Here is a 22,836-nt window from a genome sequence, read left to right as displayed (position 1 = left end):
GCGCGTCAGTGAGTGGGTGACCCGAGTGCCACCTTGAGGGGAGGAAACCCTGCCCGGGCCTCGCTGCCCTTGTGGGTTATTTCCGCCCTGGCGCAAAGGATCTGCCGGCCACCCCTCCCCGCCGCCAGGAGCTGAAGACTGACAAATTCCTTCCCGAAAGAGGGGACACCGAGAGGGGAGCCAGCCGAGCAGCGTCCCCTGTGGCCTTGTGCCGCTCCCCGCTCCAGGCCCGGCATAAACACCTCCAGAGTGGGCAGCCCTGGGTCCCTGGCCCGGATGGTAGAATTTGTTGCTTCCGAACGGGCCACCCCACTGCTTGGGGTGACAGGTTGCCCTCTGCCCTTTCTCCAAGCTGTGACCCTGGGCTGAGGTTGGCCTCCGGGCTCTCGCCCGTGGCTTTGGGGGCCTGGACCCTTGCCTGGCTTTCCGTCAGCTCTGACCTCTGCTGACCCTTCTGCGGAGGGCGTCCTGCCCAGCTCCCCCGTCTCCGGTGTCACCTATTTCAGGACCCGGCACAGCTGGGTGCGCTGAGGGGGTGGTTATTTTGGAGCTTGCTGGAGGCCTGCAGCTGCTCCTGACCCCGAGGGGTGGCCTGGCTGGGAGAGGAGACATACTTGGGCTGGGCACTGGCCCCGGGGATTCCATTTTTAGCTGTTTCCCAGCATCTGCTGTAGCTTTTCTCTCTACTCCTCCAAGATTTCAAGCACGGCCAAAGGGGTCATTTTCCTGCCCCTCCTCCTCTCTCCCCACCCCTTGCTGTTTCTCCTTCCTTCTCTTCTTTCTCCTCTAATCTCCGCTTTGTAGCTTCTCCTTCCTGGTCCTCAGTCAGGGATGCCATTCAGGACCGATGTGAAGTCCTACAGTCAGGTGCAGGACGTTCATTGCCTGGTGCAGGGGGACCTGACTTCGGTTGACAAACAACCCGAGTAAGCACTGGTACCTGAAGTTATCAAGTACCTAGGTCCCAGGGGCCCCCCGGCCTGCCTCTGACCCCCGCGTCACCATCACAACACAGTTGTGATTACCCCCATTCTCTAGCTGAGTGACCTGAGGCTGGGAGGAAAGTTGATTCAAGTGCTGGCTTGGACATTTAAACCCAGGCCTGTATCACCCCAGAGCCCATGCACTTTCTTCTGAGCCCCAGGGCATGTAAACAATAACAGTGGGTCATATTAACCTCGTGATTATTATGGGCCAGGTACTCTCCAGGTGCCCTCTGTAGCCGACTACATTTGGACTTCACAGCATCCCTTCTGAGCGGAGTATTAGAATACAGATTTTATGCACCTCAGTAAATGCTGATTTCATGGCTGAAGAAGAGAGGCCCAGAGAGGTTAAGCTATTTATCTAAGGTGATATGGCCAGGAAATGGTGCAGCCAGCATTTCAACCCAGGCTGATGACTTCAAAATCTTTACACTTAACTATGCTTCTGTCCTGCCTACCAGTATATGGATTTGGGTTACTAAAAAACCCCAAATACCCTTAGGTTACATTATGAGAGTTATAGTGTAAATATCAAGGGAGGTGGTGGCCACACTGTGCCTTGAGCTGGTCAGGGAACATCTGGAGTACTGAGTCTGGTTCTGTTTATTGTCCAGGAGGTGGGAAGGTGTGTGGTGGGTCTGAGTATTCCCTGAGGGGAGTTGTTTTCTCCACGGGGCTGCCCCAGAGGTAGTATTGGCACAGAAGGACATTGAAGCTGCGAAGTTACGTAAATCTATCCAAGATATCCTTGGATACAGGGAGGGAGATTTCAGTCTAAGAGAAGGAACCGCTGTCTTAGAGGAGCTCAGCAGTGGCTCGGGTTGCCTGGGAGGCCCAGTAGTGGGCTTATTCAAGTACAGAAAGACCCCTGAAGGGACAGAGCTCAAGGGAGCGCGCATCCAGCCCCATTCAGAAGTCTGTGCTGATGGTCTGCCCAGCTCCATGGGCCCTGGGCTGATTGTCCGGAGTGTGTGTGGGGTGGGGAGAGGAGTGTGGGGGTATATATGTGTGCGAGCCGTGTTCCGGGCTTCTTCCTGTGGGCTCTGGCTGGGCATCTCTGAACCTTTTGTTTTCTAGCCACCCTGCTGTCACTGCCCCTTCCTCTCCATCTCCAACCCTGGAGTCCTCTAAGGCCAGTGCCTGCAATCCCTGAGGGGTGGAGAGCAGGGGCTGTTCCTTGGTGGCCCAGGTCAGCCCATAGCCTCTCCCAGGTCCCCACGACTGTCTCTCAGGCCTCCTCCTCCTGTTTGGGCCTCCTTGCCTCTGCCTCTCTGCAGCCCCCAGCCTCTCTGCACCATCGCGCTCACAGAGTCAATTCCCTGGAATAATTGCATTTTCCGGTTGGCTCCCTTCTTCTTGCCAAGCACGATGCTGGGAAATCCCAACCAGCCAGGCCCCAAGAGGCTTCTCCAGAGAGGGCACGGGGTTTGGGGGAAGGGCCCAGCACCCTCTCCTTGCCGAGACCCAAACAACACTGTTCCTGGAAGGGGCAGGGAGAGAACGAAAGCAAAGAGGCTTTAGAAACTGTCTCTAGATTCAGCAGGAGCTGAGTTCTGGCTTCAGCTGCCCATATCAGTCCAGTCCTCCAAGCTTTGCTTCCACATCGAGCACCCCAGCCATCCTTACCCAGGTCCTGGAGGGAAAGCAGATTCTCCCTTGCAGAGGCTCAGAGAAAAGGCTCCCAGGGAGGGATTGGCTCATGATGTGGTCTACAGTAGCAATAGCCAAATTTGGGGACTATAACTCCCACAGAGGGGAGTTAAATAATAAATAAGGAGGGCCTGAAAGCGAAGAATGTGGTGTCAGGAGTTGGACATACCTTGCTTCTGTCTCGGATCTGCCACTTGGTGGCTGTCACATCACATCTCTCAGCTTTATCTCCATAATGGGAACACTTCCATGGGATGTTTTAAGGATGAAATGCGGGGTAATTCATCATGCATGATGACTTTTATTATAGATAGGACTCCATAAAGTAGGGACATAACACAGCCGTTACAAAAATATGGTGTTGGAAACATGGTTATTGGCATGAAAAGGTGTTCAGGACATATTGGAAAAGCTAGTTTTGAAAAGGAAATCTGTATAGCAGGGTTCTTAGCCTGGAGTCCATGCCCATGGGTGGCTTTATGGGATTCACAGATGTCCTGAAATTATCCACAGAATTTAGGAAGAACAGGTGTTTTTCTGAGGACATAGGTCAAGGTTATCACATTTTCAAAGGGATTTGTTACCCATAAAAGGTTAAAAACTACTGGAGTTTACATAGCATGATTCGGTTATTGTATTAGAAAAAGTAACAGGAATATATTGGGAAAAAAAGCTGGAAGGTCTTCACCCAAGTATTAAGAATATTTTTCTCCAGATGGTGGGCCGAGAGGTGATTTTTTTGTTTGTTTGTTTAACGGTCTTTTCTACAAAATAGTCTTACTTGTATGATTAAGAAGAGAAAGGGGTTGATTTCCAGTTAAGTCACTTTCAAAAGGAAATCCTGGATAAATTTACTTAAGTTCTTTCAGCCTCAGTGTCCTTCTGTGGCAATGATAACTCAAGAGGTAATTGTTAGGGTAAGATGAGACCATTTATGCAAAGTTTTTCTGGGGAAGGGGGTTCCCTCTGACCTTCCAGAGGGGTAGAATGTCCACAGTGCTTTCAACTAATATTTACTGCTGTCGACTCAAGTGCTCGGGGATCAAAAGGGAGTTAATAATAACAATAAAAAAACTTTTATAAGCGTGCCATGTAGAAGGAATGTTTTTAATTTTGGTGCCCTTCCTTCCAGCCTTGATCCTTTGCTTAAACAAATAGATGTCCTGCGTACTTTGTTTCCCGACCCTGCCCCTGCGCCTCCGTCCTAAGCCTCTTCCATGCTGTTCACGAGGCCTTCGGTATTTCCCGGTGCAGACTGGAAAGGCGGGCGGGAGGAAGCGCGCTGGCCCAGCGGGGCCCGCGTGACGGTCGCCCTGTCTCTCCCCCTCCCTGGCCGCAGACAGCGAGCTGATGCTCCCGGACTGCCTGCGGCCGCGCTCCTTCACCGCCCTGCGGCGGCCGTCACTGCGGCGCGACGCCGACGAGGCGCGCCTCTCCGTGAGCCTGTGCGACCTCAACGTGCCGGCCGCCGACGGCGACGACGCCGCGCCGGCCGCCGGCTGCCCCATCCCGCAGAACTCGCTCAACTCGCAGCACAGCCGCGCGCTGCCCGCGCAGCTCGACGGCGACCTGCGCTTCCACGCGCTGCGCGCCGGGGCGCACGTGCGGATCCTGGACGAGCAGACCGTGGCGCGCCTGGAGCACGGGCGCGACGAGCGCGCGCTCGTCTTCACCAGCCGGCCCGTGCGCGTGGCCGAGACCATCTTCGTCAAGGTCACGCGCTCGGGCGGCGCGCGGCCCGGCGCGCTCTCCTTCGGCGTCACCACGTGCGACCCCGGCACGCTGCGGCCCGCGGACCTGCCCTTCAGCCCCGAGGCCCTGGTGGACCGCAAGGAGTTCTGGGCCGTGTGCCGCGTGCCCGGGCCCCTGCACAGCGGCGACATCCTGGGCCTGGTGGTCAACGCCGACGGCGAGCTGCACCTCAGCCACAACGGCGCCGCGGCGGGCATGCAGCTGTGCGTGGACGCCACGCAGCCGCTCTGGATGCTCTTCGGCCTGCACGGAGCCGTCACGCAGATCCGCATCCTCGGTGAGTGCCTCCCCCGAGCGCCCCTCCCACAGCCCCAGCACCTGCCCCCGGGGAATCGGGGAATCGGGGAAAGGAAAGAGGGCGAGTGCGCCCCGCCCCACTGCCTCGCGCGGGTCTTGCCACCGAGTCACAGGCACCGAAATGAGTTGTGGGCCGGACTCCATCGCCTAGGCCTTGCCTCCAGTCCTCCCAGACGCATCCTGGGGGCGGGCAGAAAAGTGTGGATCACCGAGTTTCACTCTCAGAATCTGATTAACCACGTCCCCACAGATGCATAAACAGCCCAGTGGCCACTTAAAAATGAGAAAAAAGGTTTCCACCAGCAATTAACTTTCTGAGGCTCAGTTTCCATTTCTCCAAAATGGGAATTAAAGTCTCTGCCTCTTAAGGATGGCTGTGTGTCTAGATAAGAAAAAGAGTTTGGTATGTCCGTAGCCAGGTGTTTGTGCAGTGTGGGGGTTGGGAGCCTATAGGGAATCTCTGAGCAGAGGGCCTTGGAGGAAATGGGGTTGCAGAGGTCTGGGCCTTTCTTTCCTGGGTTTGAATGGACAGAGTTTGAATGGACTGGTGGACGTGGACTTGTGAAAGTTATGTTTCTCAGAGTATTCTGTGAGGAAAAGTGGGGGATTCTTTACTGCAGAACTTCTCAGACCCTTTAATATGCAATGTGAATCTTTAAGGAGGGGGGTGGAGGTGGTTATGATGTACAGCTTTTTCTAAACTAATTTGACCAGAAATCTTTTTTTCACAAAGCATCTCCAGGGACCTCTGTTTCCCCAGAGTGCACAGGTTTCATACTTTGTAAGAGCTGGCCTTCTAAGCAGGTGCAGTACACTGGGCTAATTCCATTAGAGTCATTAGGAGGACCTGGTACAGATTTTTGAATCCCACCTGCAGAGATTTTGATCCTGTAGATGTTGGATAAGTCCTGGGCATCTGATTTTTTGTTTTAAGATTTTATTTTTAGAGAGAAGAGAGGGGGGGAGAGAGAGAATCCCAAGCAGGCTCCCGATGCGGGGCTTGATCTCACGACTCTGAGATTATGACCTGAGCTGAAATCAAGAATCGATGGCATAACCCACTGAGCCACCCAGGCACCCGTCTGAAATCTTTATTTAAGCAGGTTTGCTTAGGCAGGTGTGGAGACCTCTGGGCTTCATAGCCCCATCCTAGACCTCACCCCAGGAGACTTTGTGGACAGGGTGTGTGTGTGTGTATGTAAGTGAATGTGTGTTATGCTCTAAGATGGGTATGTCTGTGTATAGGCACACGTGAGTAACTAACTGCATGCATATTTGTGTGTATAATGTTGTTGGTGGTTGTGTGTTAAGAGTTTGTGAAATCTGATAAAATAAGTGGGGACTTCCTACTCTGGAAAGAGACCAAATGAAGATGGAGTGAAAAATATCTGAAAAGGAATGAAAAGAAATGAGGCAAGATGCTAAGAAGTTATGATTGAGAGAAGATAAATCAGGAAGGAATGAAAAGAAATCAGGAAGGAAAGAAGTTGGGGTGAAAATTCAGGATGGGATAAAAAGAAATCAGACTGGGGTGCAGAAAAAATTCAGGCTGAGGTTAAAAAAAAAAATACTTGGCTACACTCACTGGGAGACACTGCTCCTCAGATGAAGGAAGTTGTATAAGGGGAGGGTACTATCCTGCCTCAGCACCATCTAATAATAGATAAGTAGCTTTCCACTGAGACTTCTGTTCCCCAAAGAAGCTTACTAGACACAGGGGAAGCTTAAAAAAAATCAGGACTTAAATGTAAGTGGGCCAAGGTGGGTGTTTAAGAATAATCATCCACATATATGCTAAACAATGTATGCCAAACACTGCACCTGGGCTGTAGGAGAACTGGGCATCTCAGTCAGCAAATTGGTGTTTGGGGATCCTGATGGACTGCAAAGGAAAAACAAACCAGTGACAGTGTGTGAGGGGTAATTATTTACCTTACAGAGGAGTGCTGTGCTTCGTGAAAGGCCTGAATGAACTAAGAATGGAAGGATATTTCCTTTACTCCAGAACCATTGCTAGTTTCATACTTAATGACAAAACATGAGAAACATTCTCATTAAAGTCAGGAATATGATAGGGGGATGCCTTAAGTATTGTTCTGAAAATACTAGCCAGTGCAATAAGGCAAGAAAACGAAATAGGTGTGAATTTCTGAAAGAAGATGCTAATTAACTTTGAAAACTATTAACACCAGAGAAACCTTGTGGATATCTAATGCATATTCTTAGAAACAGTGACTATTGATTGACTTAGAACACCTGATGATAAAAGGATTTCATTGAGCATTTATGTGTAGGGCAGTATGTTAGAGCCTTGGGAGAGTCACAGGTGAATACCATTTCCTGCTCTCAGGAAGCTCATAGTTTACCTGGGAAAGCAAAGCTGCATACCTGGGCAAAGAACAAATAATACCCCAGCTCTGTGGTTTAGGCCCATGTATGTGGTGTGTGTGTCCAGTCAGTGCTAAATAAAGTAATGTGGTTTGTGGGGATGGTCAAAGCTGCCCAGAGGAGGGGGTTTGAGGACAGCCCCAAGGGGCTCCCTGGACAGTTAGCTCTTTGGGGGCAAGGGCTCTGTTGGTCTTGTTCTCAGTGTTATGTTTACACAGGGGATGGTACCTGGTAGGTACCTGGTACCTTGTTGAAGGGAGAAGCAAGGAGGGGAGGAAGAAAAGAGGAAGGTGAGGAGAGGAGTGGAAGAGGGAGAGAAGAGAGGGAGGGGAGGAAGGAGGGAGAGAACGTAGCACAGAATGAGCGAATGAGCTTGGGAGATGCTGAAGGCCTCCGAAAGGTGCTATTGCAGAGGAGATGGTGGGTGGTATCTGGGGGCAGTGACGGAGAGAGCACAGGGCTTGGAACAGGAGGGCCACGCTAGGTGGGAGGAGGGGGACTTTGTTCCCTGGCATGGGAAACCTTGAAGGTGAGGATGCGTAGGAAGGGTGGAGGTGGGATTCTAGGCAGAGGGCGTGTTTGGAGACTGCTGATGCAGGAACAGCAGAGCAGGAAGTCGCCCTCCCGTTGGTCGGTGGAAACAGCGGGGACAGGGCGCTGGGCCTCCCGATGGGGTCCTGCCCTGAGCCCGCCCAGTGGCTGGGCTGTCTGGTAGTGCTGTGTCAGCACTTTCCTGGGAGCCTCTAGGAGGGGCGGAGACTCGAGCTTCCTCCCCGTAGGCCTCTCGGTGGCTAGTGCGTCGCTCCCTCCCCTCCCGCAGGCTCCACCATCCTGGCAGAGCGGGGCATCCCGTCACTCTCCTGCTCCCCTGCCTCCACGCCAACCTCGCCCAGTGCCCTGGGCAGCTGCCTCTCTGACCCCCTGCTCAGCACGTGCAGCTCCGGACCTCTGGGGAGCTCTGCTGGGGGTAAGTAGGCTGGCCGCTCGGGTTCCGCGGTGTCCGCGGCGGCCTCCCCACCCCAAGACCCCCTGGCTGAGGCGGCCGTGCGGCCTCCGGGTCAGAGCTGGGCGCTGGAGGACCTGGAGGCAGGCTCAGTGAACCCTTGTTGCGTGTGGTGATTTCTGGGGTGAATCCCACCCTGTCCCCCAGCCGGGCACCTTTCTCCAGAGCACTCTTTAGCACACGGGGAAGACCAAAGGATAGCTCAGAAGAGGCCTTCCTTAAAAGACTCTGGGCCCCTCCCTTCCTCCCCCCCTTCTCTCACTGCCTCGTGGGCACCCTGGCCCCTCATCGGGTGCCTCCTAGCACCCAGGAAGTGGGTCGTCAAGGGAAACAGGCAGACCCCAGTCAGTGGAGTGAGAGACCAGAGGGCTTTCTTCCCATGACCCTGGGGCCAGGCTGGGCCATGTCTCCGCTGACTGGTGTCCCCTTGTCCCCAGGGACGGCCCCCAACTCCCCAGTGAGCCTGCCTGAGTCGCCGGTGGCCCCGGGCACAGGACAGTGGAGCGATGAGTGCACCATTTGCTATGAGCACGCAGTGGACACGGTCATCTACACGTGTGGCCACATGTGCCTCTGCTACGGCTGTGGCCTGCGCCTCAAGAAGGCCCTGCACGCCTGCTGCCCCATCTGCCGCCGCCCCATCAAGGACATTATCAAGACCTACCGCAGCTCCTAGCCTGGGGCGCCCCACCCTGCATGCCTGCCGCCTCAGGCTCGGGCCGCTCCAGCCGAGGGGCAAGCCCACAGGGCCCCTTCTCTTCTTCCTCATTTGGGAAACTCTTCCCTTCTTCATTAAACACGGGAAACTGAGGCCCTCGAAGGTTTGGGAAGAAAGGGAGTATAAGGCAGGGAGGTGAGGGGCAGAAACAAATTGCCCAGCAGAGGGAGGGTGGGAGGAGTCTGCTCTCCTCCTGTCTTTCCCTTCTCTGCACCCACTCTGCCGTGCATGCCGAGGGGCTAAACGGGGGTCTCAGCCTATCCTAATCCTTCCCCATCTGGGGCAGATTGCTAGGCAGTCCTCTAGTCCATGTGAGAATTAGAAAACATGTCCCTTCCTCTGGGCAGATGTGTCCCTGAGCTAGGGCCTTCGGAGTACGGCCTGGACTTCAGTCTCCGTTTGTTCTCTCAGCCAGCCATCCTGGAGCAGTGTACAGCCTGCCCGACAGCAGCCCTAGGCAGGTAGCCCCTGAGCTGCTGCCTGACTCTGACCTCTACCCACCTTCTCCTTCCTCTCTTCCCTGCCCCTCAGGCCTGGCAGCCAGGCGTAAGGCTGGTGGATACCTCTCACCCTGGGCAGGCGGCAGCCCCATGCCTTGTCCCTCTCCCACTCACCCAGGACGCGTGGATGGACGGGCCACAGAAGGCTGCAGGTTCTGGGTCTCTGACCCTGCGCCCTGGCTGAGGTGCAGAGGGCCCCTTCCTGGCCATAGCCTTTCTGCCCCAGTCATCTCGCTAGATGCTGCTGCCCAGGGACAGCCTCGGTGTGGGCTGGAGAGCAGTGTTCGTCTTCTGGAAGGTTCTCTAAGAGCAGGTTTGCATCTCTGCTCTGAGACCTGTCCTCCCGGATCTCAGTGCTGTCGGGGGCCTGGCTGATACTCAGACTGTGGTATCCCCAGGCGAGGCCAGGACCCTGGAGTGGGGGTGGGAGTGGGGTACCCTGGGGGTAAAACCAGCCTTTTTTCTTATTTTTATTTATTTATTTATTTGGTTTGTGGGTTGTTTTTTTTGGGGGGGGATTGAGTTGCCATCCCCCGGGGCCCCTAGAAATGCTGCCCCAGTGTGCGGCGTGCCTGGCGAGAGAGGGCTGCAGAGGTAGTTCTCAAAATCTTCCCCAGGCTCCAGCCCAAAGTCCACAGCCATCTCTGCTTACCGTGAATTAGAACGCCATAAAAAGAGGCTGAATTGGGAGGCCTCCTATCAAATTGTATCCATTTTACGGAGAGATAAACTGAACCTCCTTAGTGTCCTGGGGCTGGTGGATGACCCGGAGCCACAAAGTGCCATTGCTCTCTGGGCTGCCGCAGGGTCATCATAGTTGGCTCAAAGACGTCAGGAGGCTGAGGAGTGCCCCCTTCCATGAGGACATACAAAGTTCGGGGAAGGCTGGAGGAGGGGAGCCCCGCTTGGGCCAGGGAACGGGACTGGGAAGGCCTACTCATAGTAGGGGTGGGGACGCTGTTCTTAGTAAGGCTCTTTCCCCTCAGGAAAGATGAGGAGGGAAGGGACCGGCTCCTGGCACCTCTGGGTTATTTCTGGGTCCGGGGTGGCATGCCCCCCGCCCCTGCTCTTAGGCTGCAGTTGTCCCAGCCTTGCCTGCCCTACCCTGATAGGCCATGGGCTGGCGCCCGCTCTCAACAGTCTTGGCCTAGTCTCCCCCCAGCCTCCCAACCCTCTGCCCCCTCCGATGGCTTTTTCACGTCCATCAGAGACTGCTGCTCCCTGTGGCTGGCAGAGTGGGATTCTGGACCTGGCCACTGGGCAGCTGTGTGGCCCTGGCCGGGTCATAGCCCTTCTCAGCCTCAGCTGCCACCTCTGTAAAAGGACTGTGTGGGGAGGAGAGCAGACTCTGTGTGACTCTTGGGACTTCTTTGATGACGGCTGCTGTGGGGTGTTGGGTGGGACAGCACTGAGGGTCAGAAGGCCAGGCTGGGCCTTTGTTGGCCCCTGCCTTGCAGAGGGCCTCCAGGAAGTCATGGTTCCACGGTGGGTCTCCACTCCCCAGTCCCGGACCCTGAAGACCCCTTCCATGGGAGTGGGGTCAGGGGGAGGGGGAGGTGGTGGCCCCATCTCGTCAGGAGTCTCATGTCAGAGGCAAGGGAAGGTCTTAAATGCAGGGGCTGCGGGGCCTGAGGTTTGGGGCGAGGAAGCCATCCGTACCACTGTCTCTCTTAGTGCTGGGATAGTTGCTGCCTCCTTTGTGAACTTGGGTCGCTGTGATTGTGAATAAAGGTGATTTCGTACCAGCCTGAGGGCTGTGCTGTGCTGTGTGGAGGGCTGGGGGAGGGAGGACCGAGGTGGGGTTGGGGGGTGAAGGTGAAGGGTCAGGTGTCAATAGTCGGGGGAGACTCCCTGGAGTGGGGGGGCGGGAGCATGACCTGGGGCTTGGACAGCAGGGGCCAGAATGCCAGGTGAGAAAGGGAGAAGCCACTGCCCTGTGGTGCCCCCAAATCCCTGGATCCCTGCCGAGCAGTGTTCATTGGGGCAGGAGCAGAGTCCCTGAGGCCTGCTCAGCTCTCTATGAAGGCGGAGGTGGGCCCAAACCTGGCTCCAAACCCTTATGGGGTGGCACTGCCCCCTAGGGGCTCATGGGAGGATGATAAACCCGTCACACAGGTCAGGAGGGGTGAGGGCAGCACAGAAAAGGGAGGGCTCTGGCCCGGGGCCTTTAGAGAAACCTTCTAGATGTGCTGAGTCTATCTGGTTGACAGTAGAAGCTGGGAGTGGTGGAGCGAGTCTAGGCACAGCGTGGGAATCATGCTTATTTGGTGGGGCTGGGACTCCAGCACAGAGCATGCCTGCCTTCCTGCCCTTCCCCTGGGAAGATGCTCTGGTCCCTACAGCAGGACAGCCCAGCCCTGTTTACTGGAGTCCAGCAAAAGCAGGGGAGCATCCAGGGCTCCAAGCTGAGGGGCTAGCCAGGCCTGCTGGATGTGGGTCTTTTGCCCCAAGATCTGCATTTCTCTCTCTCAAAGCCTTGGCAACTGCCCAGAAAGCTTCCTGTAGGTGGGGAAGGGGAGAAGTGGGGGAAGGGAGGAGAAACTTGAGCATGGCTCTCACCAGCAAAAGTGGCAACTTAACTGCCTCCCCCCGCCCCTCCAGTGTCCTCAGAGGGGCCCCGGATCCTGCATCCTGCGTTCTGGATAAGGTGCCTTTTGCTATGCAGCTGGATGGCTTTTCTGATGGCAGGGAGAATTAAGAGGTGATTCTCTTCAGTTAAAAAGGCCAAAAACTTTATTTAGTTTTCAGGGAAATACAAGATGTAAACATAAACAAAATATAAAACAAAACAACCCAAATCTTACAGTCTAGAAGCATGCCAAGACAGAGTATTTTCTGCAGACCAAAGAGTCCCGTTAGCATGATAAAGGACACCTGGAAAGTGGCAGGCCAAGGGGTTGGGTCCCTTCCCCAAGGACACTGCATTTTTGTGATGAGAACAATTAAAAAAAAAACCCACTATTAAAAATATTAGAAACATGGAGATAGTTTAGCACCACCATTTATCCTGGAAATTTTTTTAGCACTCAAACTGCGCTGAATTCACTGTCCTTCAGTTTCTCTGCTAAGGGCAGAAGAGGGCACAACCTCCTCCTGACCCCACAGAGCCTGCTAGGAGCTGGGAGGGGTTAAGTGGACACCATGAGGAATCCCCCAAAGCTCTGGAGCCCCAAAGACATCCAGCACTTCACGGGCAACCATGCGCTCCCCAAACCACACTTGAGGGACCTGCCACTCACATCTTCACTCAGAAGTCACCTTCCTGCAGACCTCTCGGGAACTGTCAGTGAAACCCTTTTCCCAGCCTATGTCCTGGATTTAAAGAAAACCTGTTGCAGAGAACAAGTTGCAGATCCAAGAATGGTGGCTCTGTTTACCCTTCTCTCTCCGAAGTAGGTGCTTATGGAAAGGTGCCCTGGTGACGGGCCACCGAAAATGAAAGGGCATGTCCGTGGATGAGTGTGCGTGGCCCCGTCTTCTGAGTCACACCTGCGTGGCTGGCTCAGCAGACCGAGTTGCCACAGGTCTCAGGAGGGATACTCAAGAACAACTGGTGTCAACAGAAGAAATGAGGCTGCTTCCCTCCCAGACATGCTTGGTGGTGTCTGGACCCTGAGGTTCCAGTTTGGGGGTCGTGGGTCATTACTGTACAACCCATTACGGTCACTGGTCTCTAACCAATTCCAGCAATTTGAGAGGCTAGCTCTGGATTAGACAAAGGGATGTGGGCAAAACATGCTGGGAACCTGAGAGATGGAGGAATGTTCTGGAGCCAGAGCCCCCCGACTCAAAGATGGGTTTGCTGCTAGCAACTTCCCATCCCCACTAAGTAAATCCGTGACTACTCATTAACAACATGCTGGGGACTCAGGTTGTGGCCCAGCAAGTAGCTGTTTCCTCGGGTCAGCTGCTTCTGTGGCCAATCTTAGGGCTTTTCCAACCTGCTCTGACTGGACCCTTGGGTGTTGCATCAGTAAATTCCCTCTGTACCTGTCCTCTTCCTCCTGAAACACTCAGAATTGACTTCTTCCTTCTTTTGAATAAAGACTAAACTCCAGCCTCCAGACCCTCTCTCCGCCTTCTCACACTTTTCCCTTTCTGCCTAGAAGACATCCTCTTCTGGAAGCTACCTTCCCAGGGAGGGGACGGTAAGCCCCAGCCACTCCAAACATGCACACACTCCTCACGCCAACCTGCCTCTTGCTTGCCTCCAACGTGCTCGAGCCATCCTTCCGCCTTAAAACAATTCTCTCTCACGCACTCTCTCTCTCCTCTCGCCTCCTGAGGTCCAACCCTTAGCCAGGGTGGAACTGGAAACAAAGGAGGGAACCTTCACCTCAGAAATCCATTCCCTAAGGCCACTAAGTTCTAGGACTGGGATGGGAGAGGGGGCTGATTGTCAAAGGTCAAGTGTAAACCCAAGATTAAAAAGATAGGATTGGGGAAAGGAGATCGCATGGTAACCCCAACCTTACAGGCAGGTTGGGATCAAGGCCTTAGAAGGCAGAGCCCTCTACCCGGTCTGTAAGCACCAGTGATGCCAACTTCTGGCTGTGGATCTAGGTGCACAGGACAAAACAGAGGGAAGCGAAAATCAATGAGGCTGCTGCTTTTGAAACAAGGCTGTAGGGCAGTAACCCCATCCTGTCACTGTCTCTGGTCACAGAACTTGAGAACCACTGAGGCTGCCTCCAATAGGGATCACGACTCAGGCAAAAAGCTCAGTGAGGTCAAGGGAAAGCGCCCCACACCGCTCCCGTGACATGCTCAGCTGGGCCGTGCAGTCTGGTGTACTGACCTCACCGTGAGCACGTTCTCGCCCCCAGCAGCCTGGCCACCCTCAGAAACAGGAACCGGGGACCAGCGGCTCTCACGCTCGGGCCTCCCGCAGCAGTGGCACGCGTGGCAAGGGGCGGGCTCAGCCTGCTGGACGGCACGTCTGCAGGTGGTGACCCGGCTCACCCATCCCAGCGCTCCCACACCCAGTGACTTCTCTTCCACAGCTTCATTTTGGAGCCCGGGATGATGGCCTAGGCTGCTTCTGCTAGATCTGTTAATGCCAGTGTGAAGTTTCCAACGAAATAATAAAATAATTACAAAAAAAAAAAAAAAAAAAGACACATTGCACTCTCCAGCCAGAAGTACGTGTGAATAATAACACACTTGCTGCCAGAAACTGCGAGTCCCATGGGGCCTGCCCAATGCCAAGGACTTGTAAAATGGAGACAGCTTGCCCGGTATTTGTTCTCTAACCCCGTGTTATTTAGTTCAAGTGGGAAATTACCAACACACACACACACTAACTCACTCTCTCTCAACACACAGCCCTCAAAAAAATGAGGGAATCTTAATTCTTTAGCAGTGTGGATGATTCTCTTTCCAGAGAGCTCTGCATCAAGATTCTCAAAGATTGGACATACAGACGTATATACTCCAAGGAGAGACACCCACACACGGGGGCACGGTCCCACTCTGGGCACGCAGATCCACGTTTGTACAGAAATTCACCAAATGGAGGGGTTGGAGCAGCAAGCATACAGTACTGGAGATGGAGGGGACAAGCCAGCGAGGACATCCCTGGAGCCCTGAAGGGCAGAGCTCCAAGGGCTTGGACCCAGAGACTTCCCATCCTGCTGCTTTCTCGACCTGCGCCAAGTAAGGAGGAGGCCGGCTTGGTACCTGGTGTGGAAGCTGTCTACAAAGACCTGAGTAGGCCCCTCAGATGCTTCTCTTAAGGCCCTCTGGGAACTGTTGGGGTGTTAAGCAAGAGGCAGGGCTCCCTCCTCAGGCTGAAGTCATTGAGATGAATGGGTGGCCCAAGCTTAGCACCAGGCCTAGCTGCAGGCTTGTGGGAATTGGTGTCTCACTGGGGTATGTAGGGCTCAAGGCACCCACATCCCTGAAAAAGATGATTTGGTTACATCTAGGGTTCCTGCCCATAAACCGAACTGAGGTTACATAGTTTTAAAAAGACTCAAACATACATCAAAAGATCATGGCCCACACATCAGGAGACTGGGGTGAGACAGGGCTGCTGGGGCTGATTTTTTAAGACCGGTCTTTCTGGGCAGCTAGCTGAAAAGCAATGGAAATGAAAACAAGGAACTGTTCCTGGATGCCCTTGCTCTGCTCCGAGGGCTGGGGCCCCAGGAGGTCAAGAGCCCTGTGCCCGCGTCCCTGAATTCCTCCTGGGTGGAGAACACCCAACAGAAAAAGGGGCTGCCCTCTGCCACCTTGCCGGGGGAGGAGGGGTCAAAGATCAACACCCAGAAGGTCACCTGTCTGCTCCACAGCCCCACCTCCTCCTACGGACACACCGGGCCACTGGGTCTCCCACCTCTGTCCCAACGAGCCCTGGCAGCCCTCGGTAATATTGCACTTTTCCTGTCTCTCAGATTGTTTTCATTTTTGATTGAGAATGCAAAGTATTCGGAGGGGTAAGGGAAGTGAGTAACCTTAAAGAAATAATATATTAGTTAAATACAAAAAAAAAACCAAAACAGGAAAAGTAGGGGCTACTTTATCTTTTTCTTTTTTCCTTAAAACAAAACAAACTACCAAACCAAGGTCTAAACTTAAATAGTTCTACGCCTACTCTGCAAATACTAGTAATATGAAAATAATGCTCAACCGAAATTCCCTTGTCTTTCTTCCTTAGATGATAAAAGTTGTAACATGCCTTGCTGAGGAAAGCGATGGATATAAATACCAGTAAAATATGCTGCTCTAACATCTGAAAGTGATTAAAACGATTCTATATAATGCCTTCGTCAAGATGGAGAATCGAGAGTAAGAAAGAGAAGCCTCTGGGGCCAGGCTAGGGGTGGAGTGCTGAGCTGGCAAGGTAGGGCCCGGCCACAGCCAGGGGCAGATGGCACGCTTGCCGTCCAGAGTTGCCCCTTCCAGCTCCCTCCTGCTGCCCCTGGCATCCCCTGGCCTGGTGGAAACAGCGTGGCAGGGCCAGGGACCCCAGCCAGGCCCACTGTTTCAAAGTGGGAGAGAGATGAAGACATTTTTTCCCCCTTGTAATGAAAGAAAAAGGTCTTTAAACTGAAAGAAAAAGCACCAAATGATGCATCTTCAGGCATTATATAAAGCTCAATAATGACCTCAGAAGGGCTCATTATGATTAAAGTTGCAGTATACAGCGATACAATGCCATTTCACATTTTCAATCGCAACTAATGGGAAACTGGGTTTGGACACTGCTGAGATTTCATTTTTCTTTTTCCTTTTTTAGTCCGATCTGGTTTTCCTCCAGATGGGTCAGAGCCGCAGGCCCCTCCCTCCTCCACCTGCTGCGGGCGGGACCCTCCAGCAACACAAAGCAGCTCAGTAGCTCTAGGGAAAGGCCCTCTTGCCCTGGGTGGGGCTGGGAGTCCAGGGGCACAAGGCCTGGCACCCCCTGGCCGTGTCTGAGAGGGACTGGCATGCACCCTTCTTGCTTCAAGTATTCATATTCTCTTTGGGTTTGCAGGGTTTGTGCTGTGTTGTGAGTCAGGGGGTGATGGTGAGGGGGTGAGGTGCGAAGACGGGGCATGGCAATCCCTGTTCACTGCCTAAATCTACATGCTGTCACCAGGTGGCAGCATTCCCCACTTTTCCTAGATGCCTGAGCAACTCCCAGCCATCCTGAGAGGGCTGGATGTCACAATGTAAACATGATGACCACGCGATAAACTACAATGGGGTTGGGAAGGAGTGCAAGGATTGGTACAGTGGGGTGCTCTGCCATTAACTAGCTCCATGATTTCGGGAAAGTAGTTTCTTGTCCTTCGGCTGCAGTAACAGGAGGGGATAGGATGGAATGACCTTGAAGGTCACTTTTAATGACCATCACTTAGAGCACTGGGGATCAAGGAGAGAGGGTCCTTGGGGAGTGCAGAGAAGGCGGGCCTCGTGGGTGCTGGAGAGCCCCACGGGGCAGCGCAGACAGTGAGGAAGGGCAGGGAAAGGCAGGCTCTGGGGAACACTGCGGTCCAGTCCCAACTGAGATGCTGCTCTGTGCTTGGCCGACGCGCCCTGCGCTCCCCGCTGGCCTGGCTGGCACGTTACTGACTGAACTGGCTCAGTGCGGACAGTGGAGGAGCGAGGCCGCTGGGCCTCCCCCTGGAAGACCGCTACGCGGAAGGTCCTTTCACCCAATAATCACTCTACTTTTAAATTTTATTTTAAATAATCATAAATTACTTCTTTTTCTTTTAATAAATATGTGCTGCTTAAAAATGAGAAAAGTATATACTGCATCTTTAAGTAATGCACTTTGCTCTCTGGGTTTCTTCCCAGTCCACCTTATTAAAGTGCATTAATTAAAAAATAATGAACCACTTCTTTATCATTATTGTTCAAATAAGTCCAAATAATATTAATATGAAGACACTAAACCACTACCATTAGTACTGCAACCTAGCAGATTAACTCAATATCCTGCTCTATTTAATACTGTCCAGCAGAAGAAAATAACTAATTTCAATTTTAAACAAACTCACAAACAAAACAAAAGGAAACAAAATCTCACCACGGCCCTTCAACAAAGAACAGGAGCGGTTTGCTGGAGCTGCCAGGCATCAGTGTGCGGCGAGGGAGGAGGGCTGGGGAGGTCCCCACTCGAGGCCCCGGGTCTGGGGGGTGGGTGGGTGGGGTACTGAAGGCACGGAACACAGGCCAGGCTCCCGTGCTGATCTTCAGGCAACATACACTGCCTTGGGGGGCGGGGGGAGCAGGGGGAGAGGGAGGGCCTTTCCTCCTTTGTAGAAAACACCAACTCTTAGTCCGGGCCGCTGGCAGCTGAGCTGGTGGCCGTGAAGCCCCATCGGTCCACAATCAAAGGCACGTGTGGAATTCCACTCCCAGCAAAGGGGGAGTCCTTGGGGAAGCCGAGGCTTCCAGAGGGTCCCCTCTGAAACGTCAACGATCGAAAGACAACCCAAAGTTGACAGGGACTTTATTCTCTCCTCTCTTCAACGGGGGCACTGCCCCTTGGGCAGACCGGGTTGGCTCCCGGCCTGGGGGTCCTCCATCTTTTCGGGTACCTGTGGCATCATGTGTAGGTAGGGGGTGGCTGGTGGCCGCCCAGCTGGGGTCCCCTCAGCCCTTGGTGGGGGCGCTGGGTGCTTCTCCACAGTTCACAGGTAGGGGTTTTTGGTCCTGCCCAGGCGGGAGAACGGACGCAGAACGGTGCTCATCCAGCAGCTTGAGAGCTGCCTTCTCTCCCGGACAAGCCCCTCCTCCCTCCTGGGGAGGGTTCTGCCCCCACTGGGGCGTCTCTGCTCTGCCACGTCTGGGACCTGGGCCTTCCGCCCCCAGGCCCCCCCAGCAAGCGCCATGCTAGGGTCCTGTCGGCAACAGTGGGAACCAAATGAAGGGACTTTGGCTTGTGGAGGGAAAGAAAGTGAAACGCAAACACAACCAACAACCTCCCAGCAAGAGCATGACAGAAAAGCCCCATCTGCTCCTCGTCCCATCCCCCATGAGGCTGACCGCCCTTGGGCCCCCAAACAACCCCTAAAGTAAGACCAAAACCCAAGGGCTGACATAGAAGCCCCAAATCAATAAACCTCTCCCAAAACATGCAAAAGAACTGCCCACCCAGAAACACCCAAAATAAAGTCTGTGCAGACGGTGAAGAGCCCACCCGCTCTGTAAACTCTGGGGCTGCGGGTCCAACGCAGATGGGGTGCCCCAGGCAGGGGACTCCCTTCTCAAGGCCAGGGACAGTGACGGGTAAGCGAGGTGGTCCTTGCTGGCACCTGTGGAACTGCTTTCTCTTCAACCGACAGACAGTGACAGCGGCCCGGCCCAGGGACGGGCTGAGCTCCCAGGAGACGCCTCCAAGCCCCAGCGCCACCCGCGGTGGGCGGCCGCAGTCCCGGGGAAACCAGCACAATTCACGAATACAGGTTTAGGATGATCCAAGGACCACCTCCGGTGGCGAGGTGCTAGCCACAGAAACCCGGCTGAGCAGGGGCAGGGCGCGGGAGGCCCCTGCCATCACATCTTTTCCAGATCTGCAGCCAAGGCACAATCAAGAGTTTCCCACCTGGCCTGCCCCAAATGGTGCCAGATGCATCAGCCAAGTCACCGAGGTGCCCACACGGGGCTCAGCTTTCTCGCCTCTGGTCCCAGGCCTGGTGCTCCCCCCCCTCAGTGTGGGCCCCCGCCAGACCTTACCTGCCAGCCGGGGGACAGCCCGGAGGGGAGCATGGCTGAGCTCACGCATTCTGCAGGGTTTAACGTCCCCCCCACCCCCTCCCACTTTCCCTTTCCCCTTTGTCTTCATCTCACCACTCATCCACACCCAGGCTGGAAGGACCCACGGCCTCCCATTAGTTCTTTTTCTCCAGGTAGTTGGAGGGCACCCAGCCTTTGAAGGGCTTCGCCCCGTCCAGGATCTGGCAGTACCACCAGCCGTTGGGGTTCCTCTCCAGGACCTCCATGGACACGCCCTCCTGGAAGCCTGCTGTCTCCTCATCCCCCTCATAGTCCGCGATGGAGACATACACATCTTTGAGGTTGTTGTGGATGAACTGGGACTTCTCGATGGGCTTGGGGTGCACGGGGGACACGGGGATGCCGTTGCGCTGGGCGGGCAGCAGAGGCGCGTCCGAGCCCTGGCTGGCAGCCCGTTCGGCCAGGCGGCCCTTGGCCTCGGCGGCAGCTGAGCGCGCACTGCTGAAGGAGGAGTTCCGGCGGACGCCTCGGAGCCCGTCGGTGGCCGTGAGTGACTCATTCCTCCGCAGGGCACAGGACAGGTTGTTGTCCTTGGGCGGCGGGGACACGAACACCGACTGAGGCCTCACCGCCACCTGCCGCACGCCATTCCTCATCTTCACGGCGCCGGTAGCCGTGGTCTTGCCGAAGCCCCCGGGGGGCTTGGAGGGGATGGGCGGCGTGGCCCGCTTGCTCTGGTTGACGGTGTTCAATGCTTGGACCCGCTTCTCGATCTTTTCCAGGCTGTCGGACTTGCCCTCGTTCTGCTTGCTTTTGGGGCTTACTGCGTCTGGCTCTTTGCCAGAGGAGTCGGGTTGCTCATTCTCGCCGAGCACCAGATAGTGGGAAGGGGCCCAGCCCTCTAGCTCCCCAAACCTCACGTACCACCAGCCGCTTTCTAGCTTCTCGAGCACCTGGACCTCCACGCCTGCGGGGAAGCTGATCTCCGAGTCCTGGACCTTCTGGTAGGCGCTACATGTCGTGTAGGAGGTGGCCTGCCCTTCGCGTCCCTTCTTGGCGGGACACGGGGGTGTGGCGGCTGGGGGGGTAATGAGGTCAGCAGAGCCTCTTCTGGACCCCTCACTGGGACCTTCAAAGGCCGTGTGGGGGGGCAGCTCCGAATCCTCGCTCTTTGAGCCCCTGAGACCGCCCCGGAGCTGGCCCGTGGGTCTCAGCTGGCGCCGTAAAGTGCTGATGTCCATCTTCTCTTGACTCTGGGACTCTGCCCGGTTCAGGAACGGCTTGGGCCGGACCGACGGCTTGGCCCGGGCACACGAGGTCAGCCCCGCCTTCAGGTCGGCATCCCTCTTTGGCCCGACTGTAGGGGGGCCACGGATGCCTGCGTCCGAGGCAGAGCGGGGCTTCAGGTCACCGCTGTTCTTGGACAAGGAGGAGGAAGAGGAGGAGGAAGAGCAGGTGGTATTGATGGTGATGGACGAGGAAAAGGAGGCTGAGGAGTGGTTCTTCCCCAGTTCCGCCTGGGCGTTCTTCTCCACCTTGAGCTTCAGGAGGGATGACGATTTGGGGGAGCCTGACTTGGGGGAGTTTTTCCTGGCCAGGGATAGAGGGGAGCCCCCGGGGGAGTCGCTGTCCCGGGAGGAGCGTCTGGCTGACAGGGCGTCCTCCGCACATGGCCGGAAGCCCTCGTTCTCATAGATGGTCTCCTCCTCCACGGCCACGTCCTCTGAAGAGCCGCCCACCCGAAAGCGGGCCCGCCGCAGCGAGGAGGCAGGGGAGGGCCTGTGGGCCTGGGTGGGCCGCCTGTCTCCCGAGCCGCTGTCCTCCGTGGGCTCCTCGCTCAGCTCCGGCTCTGAGTCGAAGCCAAAGGCAGGGATGTCATACTCTGGCTCCTCGTACTTGAGCTTCAGCGGGGAGTCCTGGCTTTCGGCAGAGCCCACCGGGCCCTCCTCAGCCTCCTTGGGCTTGCTGGGGGGTGCCGGTGGGGGTACCTTGGGCCGGGTCAGCGTGCTCGTCCGGCGGCTCAGGTTGGGCTTCTTGCGCTTATCGATGTATGACGCAGGGGCCCAGCCCTCCTTCTCACCGATCTGAACGTACCACCAACCGCCCGAGTTCTTATCGATGACCTAAGGGGGGGAGGGCAGGCCAGTGAGTTGGGAGGATCGCTGGACCCTACGACAATGTGCCAGGCTAGGACACAGGGTCTCCATTTCACAGATGAGCCAAGTGAGCTGCTGAGTGAGTGGCCCAGGGTAATACGTGCTGGGCTGGAATTCAAACCCGGGTCCCTATCACCTCCTACTCCCCCACACCCTCTCCCCTGGTCCTCCCAAGTCTCCATCAGCACCCTGGTCGAGCCAGCCTCATCTATAGACCCCTGTCTCTCCCACTAGGCTATGCTTCTGTCCCTACAGAACCCAACTCGCCAAGGATCCATAGGTATAAAAAAATGCAATTCCACTGCCCTTCATCCTACCCCCAGTATTGCTAGGTCCTTCGTCGGTGACGATGGAAAGGGTGTCTCAGGTCAGAAGAGAATGGGAAGATGCAGGTGAGCCGAACTGGGAAGTATGGCCTGAGCCCAGAGCCTCCCTGCAGAGCACCTCCCTGGTGCCCCCACTGCCTGTGGTCATTTTGCTGCATGTGGGATCCCAATAAAATCCCACTGGCTGAAAGGATTTCTTTGTGTTAAATGATTTCCTGTGGGAAGGATGAGGGTATTTCAGTCATTTCCATGTTAGTATAAATTAGTTCAAAGAGCTTCTTTCTTAACTGCAATTTGAGATCAGGTAAAGGCCAGGAGTGTGGTGCTGGTTGTGCTGCTATATTTGGATTGGGGAAAATAAAGGGAAGATAATTTTGGATTGTGGGACACTCCTGGAGAAAGAGGTACTGGGGAGGGGGTGGGGAAGCATGAAAAAACTGGCACTAGGGGAAGAGGGGCAGGGAAGGAAGAGAGAGAGAGAGACTGCCGAAGGCAAGCTCTGCTTGAGACCAGCCCTCTGCAGACCCCACCAAAGAGGAAGGACTTTTCTCCTTCCTTTGGTTCTATAGTCCTTCCTTCGCCCTGCCCTCCCCATACTTAAAATTTAAGCTTGGGTAGATCCTAAGTACGACAGTTTGGTTAGATGGTGAGCTTTGGAGGCTCTTCTGGAAACCTAGGCACCACTGACAGAATGATTTCTCTCGGAAATTTAGTTCCAAATCCAAGACATGTGATGGAAAACATTCACACTGGGGACATCATTTCCACAGGCGGAGGCTGCCCGGGGGCTCTTCCGACAGCTGTTAATTGGATTTACCCCGTTACTACACGAGCCGCTCCGGAGAACTGAGCCGCCTCACAGATCTCTGCCCCCTGCAACAGCCACAGAG

General features: G+C 55.1%; 2 protein-coding genes across 7 annotated transcripts in view; one reads left to right on the top strand and one right to left on the bottom strand.

Moving 5' to 3' along the window:
• The window catches only part of NEURL1 (neuralized E3 ubiquitin protein ligase 1), a 76,811-nt gene extending 65,772 nt beyond the window's left edge, over positions 1-11,039 (top strand). For both annotated transcript variants that reach the window (XM_036089961.2, XM_036089962.2), the window contains exons 4-6: positions 3,976-4,665; positions 7,894-8,040; positions 8,514-11,039. In XM_036089961.2, the coding sequence (XP_035945854.1) occupies positions 3,976-4,665; positions 7,894-8,040; positions 8,514-8,752 (1,076 nt within the window). In that variant the 3' untranslated portion in view covers positions 8,753-11,039. The remainder of the gene's footprint in view (positions 1-3,975; positions 4,666-7,893; positions 8,041-8,513) is intronic.
• Positions 11,040-12,009: 970 nt separating this feature from the next.
• Positions 12,010-22,836, bottom strand: part of SH3PXD2A (SH3 and PX domains 2A) — a 235,102-nt gene continuing 224,275 nt past the window's right edge. For all 5 annotated transcript variants that reach the window (XM_078077149.1, XM_078077151.1, XM_078077150.1 and 2 more), the window contains one exon: positions 12,010-21,587. In XM_078077149.1, coding sequence (XP_077933275.1) covers positions 19,620-21,587 — 1,968 coding nt within the window. In that variant the 3' untranslated portion in view covers positions 12,010-19,619. The remainder of the gene's footprint in view (positions 21,588-22,836) is intronic.

Source organism: Halichoerus grypus, chromosome 7 (assembly GCF_964656455.1).
Source record: "Halichoerus grypus chromosome 7, mHalGry1.hap1.1, whole genome shotgun sequence".
NCBI lineage: Eukaryota > Metazoa > Chordata > Mammalia > Carnivora > Phocidae > Halichoerus > Halichoerus grypus.
This window is presented reverse-complemented; position numbering and strand designations above follow the sequence as displayed.